Source organism: Oncorhynchus keta, chromosome 11, assembly GCF_023373465.1.
Source record: "Oncorhynchus keta strain PuntledgeMale-10-30-2019 chromosome 11, Oket_V2, whole genome shotgun sequence".
NCBI classification, from domain to species: Eukaryota; Metazoa; Chordata; class Actinopteri; order Salmoniformes; family Salmonidae; genus Oncorhynchus; species Oncorhynchus keta.
This window is the reverse complement of record NC_068431.1, coordinates 41809683-41817469: the sequence shown is the minus strand read 5'-3', so window position 1 is coordinate 41817469 and position 7787 is coordinate 41809683. Positions and strand designations below refer to the sequence as shown.

At 40.6% G+C, this 7787-nt stretch overlaps 1 protein-coding gene across 5 annotated transcripts in view; it reads left to right on the top strand.

Annotated features, from left to right (window-relative positions):
* Positions 1–2091: 2091 nt before the first annotated feature.
* The window catches only part of nf1b (neurofibromin 1b), a 77116-nt gene continuing 71420 nt past the window's right edge, over positions 2092–7787 (top strand). For 3 of the 5 annotated variants that reach the window (XM_035780675.2, XM_035780676.2, XM_035780674.2), the window contains exon 1: positions 2092–2333. In XM_035780675.2, coding sequence (XP_035636568.1) covers positions 2274–2333 — 60 coding nt within the window. In that variant the 5' untranslated portion in view covers positions 2092–2273. The remainder of the gene's footprint in view (positions 2334–7787) is intronic. The other 2 variants (XM_035780678.2, XM_035780677.2) reach the window with 1 other exon arrangement.

Here is a 7787-nt window from a genome sequence, read left to right as displayed (position 1 = left end):
AATAAAATGTCCCATACATTTTCCATACCCCATACATTTTCCATATGTACAAAAACAATTATTTCTCTTAAATTTTGTGCACACATTTCAGTGAGAATTTCTCCTTTGTCAAGATAATCCATCCACCTAACAGGTGTTGCGTATCAAGATGATTAAACAGCATTATCATTACACAGCTGCACTTTGTGCTGGAGACAATAAAAGGCCACTTTAAAATGTTCAGTTTTGTCACACAACACAATTCCACAGATGTCTCGAGTTTTGAGGGAGTGTGCCATTGGCATGCTGACTGCAGGAGTGTCCAACAGAGCTGTTGCCAGAAAATTGTATGTTCATTTCTTTACCATAAGCCACCTCCAAAGTCATTTTAGAGAATTTGGCAGTACATTACAAGCACATGTAACCACACCAGCCCAGGACTTCCACATCCAACTTCTTTACATGCGGGATCGTCTGAGATCAGCCACCCGGACAGTTGATGAAACTGAGGAGTATTTCTGTCCCCTTTTGCGGGGAAAAACTCATTCTGAGTGGGTAGGCCTGGTTCCCAAGTGGGTGGGCCTTTGGCCATTCATTTCAATTGACTGATTTACTTATAGGAACTGTAACTCAGTAAAATCATTGAAATTGTTGCACTTTGCATTTATATTTTTGTTCTGTATAGTAAACCATAATTGTTCTTATGCAATGGATAGACTGTGTCATAAGGTTGTCATAAGAAGCACTATGTATATTATGTAACACTAGATACAGAACATCCGACTTTACCAATTGGGGCGACACGTAGTCAAGTGGTTAGCCTCTTAAGGATTCGCCCTTTCCCCCCCAATTTTCCCCTAAAATGACATACCCAAATCTACCTGCCTGTAGTTCAGGCCCTGAAGCAAGGATATGCATATTCTTGGTACCATTTGAAAGGAAATACTTTGAAGTTTGTGGAAATATGAAAGAATGGTAGGATAAAATAACACAATAGATCTGGTAAAAGATAATACAAAGAAATAACCAACTGTTCTTTTGTATTTTTTTGTACCATCATCTTTAAAATGCAACAGAAAGGCCATAATGTATTATTCCAGCCAGGTGTAATTTAGATTTTGGCCACTAGATGGCAGCAGTGTATGTGCACAGTTTTAGACTGATCCAATGAACCATTTAATTTTTGTTCAAAATGTTGTATCAAGACTATCCAAATGTGCCTAATTTGTTTATTAATAACTTGTCATGTTCAGAATTGTGCACGCTTCTCAAACAATAGCTGTAATAGCTACTGTAAATTGGACAGTGCAGTTAGCTTAAATTCTTGTTAATCTTTCTCCCAATATCAGATATGTCTATGTCCTGGGAAATGTTCTTGTTACATACAACCTCATGCTAATCGCATTAGCCTACGTTAGCTCAACCGTTCCGTGGACGTTAACTGACTTGCCTAAATATAGGTCAAACATTATTTAAAAAAAAAACATCATTAGCTATTAAGGAACTCCCTCCCCTTTTCTCACGCATTCAGCCCCCCACTCCTCACTCCACAGACACATTCACAAATAGCAGCCAGTAGGCTACTCTATTCATACTGTAGGAACGAAAGGCTCATCTGTAGGTGGATGAGGGAAATATATTTTCTAAGGAACAATCTGCTAAAAGATCATTCATAGGTTTAAAGGCAAGCCCATCATCCTTTCTTAAATATTAACAATTCATTATTTCCTGGGAGAAAAGAGGCAGGGAGGGACATAACAGGAAAAAAAGGTTACACAACAGCGTAGAATACCAGCACATATTACGGACTGGAGTATTATATTGTACATATTGATGATGTACACAGATCGAATGGCTATCTGGTGTACTGTTACCATGCATTTCTTATAATGTAACTGCAAAATGTTTATGGTTCTGTTTCTTCCGTATCTAAAATCACAAGGCAGTGTGACATCATCGGTTTGTTAACTAAAGCCTGTCATTGATGAAAACACACGGCATTGGTCCAATCCCCCGTTTTTACATTCATACTTGTCGCCGCAAAGATTCTTGCAACGCACGCGCAGTAATGTTAGCTGTTTCTCAAAGCAGCATCAGTGCCTGCTTCATTTCATTGAGAAGGAGGATTCAAACTTCCGGTACTGTCATGGCGACATGGTGCTGTGTCTGCTAAAATAAAGAAAAATAACCCCATCAACATCGGATTTTGAGCATTAACTGGTTGCAAATAGCAGAGGAATCATTGTTTATACGGATAATTCAGGTGGCCCATCGCGGCTCGCACCCGGCCGGCCATGGCGGCGCATAAACCCGTGGAATGGGTTCAGGCCGTAATTAGTAGATTCGACGAGCAGGTAAGAATAACACATCGTATCAGACATTGTGCCTCTGCCTTGTACCTGTAACATCATGGAGGTCGTGGTTTTGGCGACGGGATCATTTGAAGAAAGCTGCACTGTCATGACTGGTGTGTTTTGTGCGGATCTAGCTCGTTCAACACACCGCTCCTGCAGAGCCGCATCATCACACACAGGACTCGGGAGCAAGTGACAGCGACAGAGAGCGAAATAGCACATGGCAAATTTGTCCCAAACATTTGAGATACCATTTCAAATTCATAAGGATAATACCACGAGGATGTACTCTCTATATAAACAAAGGAGTCGACAGAGTACGCATTTCGCTGTTGAAAAGGAAGAACTAGCTAGATGTAGACTTAAGCAGTGAGTAGTTAGCTTGGTTAGCATAGCAATTACATTCAGCTTCTGCCAGTAACACTGTGCTAAGTATAGATAGCTAGCTAGCCACTGCGAGCTTTGTTGATATCCAATTTGTCAACCTGAAGCTAGTGTCCAGTAATTCATGTGCAAATTCAATTTCCATTTACCTACCTAGTAACTCATCTTGGACTACAAATCAAATTGTTTGTCTATACTACAAATAGTTTGTTTATAGCCTGTTGGCTATTACAGTAGCTGCTAGCTAGTCATATCCTGTGTTATTTTAGCTGCGTCCAGTTTGTTTAGCCAACAGTGTGTGTGTGGACTGTGGACTTTTCTATGCAGACTGACAAGCAGGTCTCATCCATTGCATTGGGAAACATTGGTGATGATGGGTATCGAAGCTTTTTTCTGAATGAATTTATTGATCTACTTTGCTCCCCTCACAAAATCTCACCAATATCTTAATTGTCCTTCTCGTACATCATAGCTATCCTATATGATGCAGTATGGGCTATGGTTGTACAGTATTAGGCTTGTATACAAAGCAGTGATTTCATTGTATCATCCTTGTGTTTACATTGTAATGTAACGTGTTTACATTGTAATGTATATGCCGAGCTAGTCTGTAATTCTGATCAGTGACGTTTGTAGTATATTGCAGTATGCACGGAGTGTACAAAACATTAGGAACACCTTCTCTTTCCATGACAGACTGACCAGGTGAAAGCTATGGTCCCTTAATGATGTCACATTCAATCAGTGTAGATGGGGAGGAGACAGGTTAAAGAAGGATTTTTATGCCTTGAGACATGGATTGTGTATGTGCGCTATACAGAGGGTAAATGGGCAAGATATTTAAGTGCCTTTGAACGAGGTATGGCAGTTGTGCTTGGAAGGCCAGGTGGCTGGGTGTGGCTCATTGCACTTTGATGAAGGTTTAATGGAGATCAGGCCTAATATGCTGTTAATCCTATTGATACCACTTTGTAATCATTAAAGAGGATTTTGTATGTTGGATTCTGGTTGGATTGAGACGGCTTTCTGTCAGAATCGGCTTTGAGATTAGCAGCTCAACCCTCGACTGTGACGTTATGCTGTATCACATTTCCTTTTGAGCTTGACCCGTTGAGGCCAGAGCAGAGCATTGGGGCAGCAGGTAGCCTAGCGGTTAGAGCATTGGAGTAGTAACCGAAAGGTTGCAAGATCTAATCCCCGATCTGACAAGGTAAAAATCTGTCATTCTGCCCCTGAACAAGGCAGTTAACCCACTGTTCCTAGGCCGTTGTTGAAAATAAGAATTTGTTCTTAACTGACTTGCCTTGTTAAATAAAAGTAAAGCAAATAAAATTGGATGTTATTAGCATATAAATAATCCAACCCTCACCTTTGTAAATCCAATGTTAGGTAGGCTTCTTTCCTCGTGCAAAATTCAAGAATAATGTAGTGTGTGAAGGGGATTCCAGTCAAAAGCAGATTCTTTCCCCCTGATGTGTAAACAACATATTTGTCAAATGTTATTAGTCACATACACATATTCAGCAGATGTTATTGCAGGTGTAGCGAATTGCTTGTGTCGCTAGCTCCAAAATGATGCACTATAATGTATTATCTAATAATACTGTCTTGCATGTATTGTGCTTGAGCTTGTAACACCAACGCTCCTAAGGAAAGAGCATGAAGTCTTTCTGACCTTTTCATTGGAAATCTGATGTTGATCCCTGATGCTGCTTTACAAGCCCTGACCTGGAAAGAGAAGCTCAGCCAAGTGAAGAGCCATGTCTTTTTTTTTAGATGGCATCTTAGATGGAAGATCATAAATATCTCCTAATGGTGTTTCTGTGCTCGCCTAAATAGTGTTTCTATGTTGGCAGCACTCAGGAAAAACATCTTAAACCGCGTTTGTGTATCTTCTGGCGTTATGTCGACTAGGGAAGTGTACTCTGCCTCTCCTCCCCTCTTTGTGTTCAGTGCCCGGTTGGCTGGTGCCAAAGCACTCATTAGGAAAGGGATTGACCTTAGAGGAATTTGACTGTGCCAGTGAAACAAAGTGGCCCTGTGTCTGTTGGCCTGGCCTGAATATAGATGTCAACAAGCCATACTCTGTGTTCGCAGGGAAGATGCTTAAGTCTCGGGACTCTCATTTCATGCACATGTCTCTGAGCCAGGAGAGGAACAGCCCCTCTCGGGTCTGTTATGGTGACCTCTGGCCTTTGCTGGAGGACATGGTATTAGGTCCTGCTATAGGTGAGGAATCTCCTCTGGACCTGTCGAATGGTTGGGATTGGTGTGTCCACCTCAATCTCCATACCTTTATATGTTTAGCATACTTATAAGAAGTCATAGTACAAAACTGTGCCAAGTTTGACTTCCTTTGCACTTTGCAGACTAAGTGTTTGTTTTCATTAGTAGTCTTACTTGTGAATTGTGTGTATTTGTGGGTGCGCGCGTGTATGTGGGTGGGTGCGCACGCGTGTTTGTATGTGGGTGCGCAGCAGACTGCCGCAGGTGTGCAGCTGTGGCCCAAATGGGAGCGGTGCAGCGCCAAAGGCCTCTTTGTTCCTACAGAGCGGAGCATGGAGCATGGCCCGTAGCGGGTGTCTGTGAGCTCAGCCCATCCACCCTCTGTGTGTGTGGTACGATATACTCTGGGAGGGGCCACCCAGCCACTTTCCAGGCTTCCCCAGTACTCTACACTCCTCCCTATCCCTTTAGCCTCTTCTACTCAAGGTTATTATAGCTTTGTGTTTTTATATATATTTTTTTACATTTAATTGTTTATATATTTTAAGTTTAATTTACTTGTGGACAAATATATATTTTTATTTTGTTTTTATATTATGTAGGTGTAGTTTTAGTGTTGGGGACTGAAAGCATGCATGGGGGGCTAGGAGCTTAGTTTTTTGTGTATTTGTGATGTCTCTTCTAGAGGTCGACCGATTATGATTTTTCAATACCGATACCGATTATTCGAGGACCAAAAAAGCCGATACCAATTAATCGACCGATTTTATAAAAATAAAACAAATAATTGTAATAATGACAATTACAACAATACTGAATGAACACTTATTTTAACTTAATATAATACATCAATAAAATCAATTTAGCCTCAAATAAATAATGAAACATGTTCCATTTGGTTTAAATAATGCAAAAACAAAGTGTTGGAGAAGAAAGTAAAAGTGCAATATGTGCTATGTAAGAAAGCTAATGTTTCAGTTCCTTGCTCAGAACATGAGAACATATGAAAGCTGGTGGTTCCTTTTAACATGAGTCTTCAATATTCCCAGGTAAGAAGTTTTAGGTTGTAGTTATTATAGGACTATTTCCTTCTATACCATTTGTATTTCATTAACCTTTGACTATTAGACGTTCTTATAGGCACTTTAGTATTGCCAGTGTAACAGTATAGCTTCCATCCCTCTCCTCGCTCCTCCCTGGGCTCGAACCAGCAACACAACGACAACAGCCACCATCGAAGCAGCGTTAGCCATGCAGAGCAAGGGGAACATCTACTAGAAGGCTCAGAGCGAGTGACGTTTGAAACACTATTAGCGCGCGCTAACTAGCTAGCCATTTCACTTCGCTTACACCAGCCTCATCTCGGGAGTTGATAGGCTTGAAGTCATAAACAGCGCAATGCTTGACGCACAATGAAGAGCTGCTGGCAAAACGCACAAAAGTGCTGTTTGAATGAATGCCTACCACCACTCAGTCAGATACTTAGATACTTGTATGCTTGTATGATCAGTCAGATTATATGCAACGCAGGACAAGCTAGATAATATCTAGTAATATCATCAACCATGTGTAGTTAACTAGTGATTGTTTTTTATAAGATAAGTTTCATGCTAGCTAGCAACTTACCTTGGCTTACTGCATTCGTGTAACAGGCAGTCAGTCTCCTTGTGGAGTGCAACGAGAGAGAGGCAGGTCGTTATTGCGTTGGACAAGTTAACTGTAAGGTTGCAAGATTGTATCCCCTGAGCTGACAAGGTGAAAATCTGTCGTTCTGCCCCTGAACGAGGCAGTTAACCCACCGTTCCTAGGCCGTCATTGAAAATAAGAATGTGTTCTTAACTGACTTGCCTAGTTAAATAAAGGTATAAAAATGTTTTTAAAAATCGTCAAATCGGCTCCCAAAAATACAGATTTCCAATTGTTATGAAAACTTGAGATCGGCCCTAATTAATTGGCCATTCCGATTAATCAGTCGACCTCTAGTCACTTCTTGTGGCCATATGTGCTGGTATTCTACGCTGTTGTGTAACCTTTTTTCTGATGTCCCTCATTGAATTATTTCCTGGGAGAAGAGAGGCAATGTTAATATTTTAAGAAAGGATGATGGGGTTGCCTTTAAACCTATAAATGATCTCTTAGCAGATTGTTCCTTAGAAAATATATTTCCCTCATTCACCTACAGATGAGCCTTTCGTTCCTACAGTATGAATAGAGTAGCCTACTGGCTGTGAGGGGGAGGGGGGGGGGGGCTGAAAGCATGAGAAAAGGGGAGTTCCTTAATAGCCAATGATAAAGTCAGAAGTTCTGTATCTAATGTTACGTAATATACACTGCTCAAAAAAATATAGGGAACACTAAAATAACACATACTAGTTCTGAATGAATGAAATATTCTTATTAAATACTTTTTTCTTAATAGCCAATGATAAAGTCAGGAGTTCTGTATCTAGTGTTACGTAATATACATAGTATTTCTTATGACAACCTTATGACACAGTCTATCCATTGCATAAGAACAATTATTGTTTTACTATACAGAACAAAAATATAAATGCAACGTGCAACAATTTCAATGATTTTACTGAGTTACAGTTCCTATAAGGAAATCAGTCAATTGAAATGAATTCATTAGGCCCTAATTTATGTATTTCACATGACTGGGCAGAGAAGCGCAGCCATGGGTGAGACTAGAAGGCCAAAGGCCCACCCACTTGGGAACCAGGCCTACCCACTCAGAATGAGTTTTTCCCTGCAAAAGGGCTTTATTACAGACAGAAATACTCCTCAGTTTCATCAGCTGTCCGGGTGGCTGGTCTCAGACGATCCCGTATGTAAGGAAGCCGG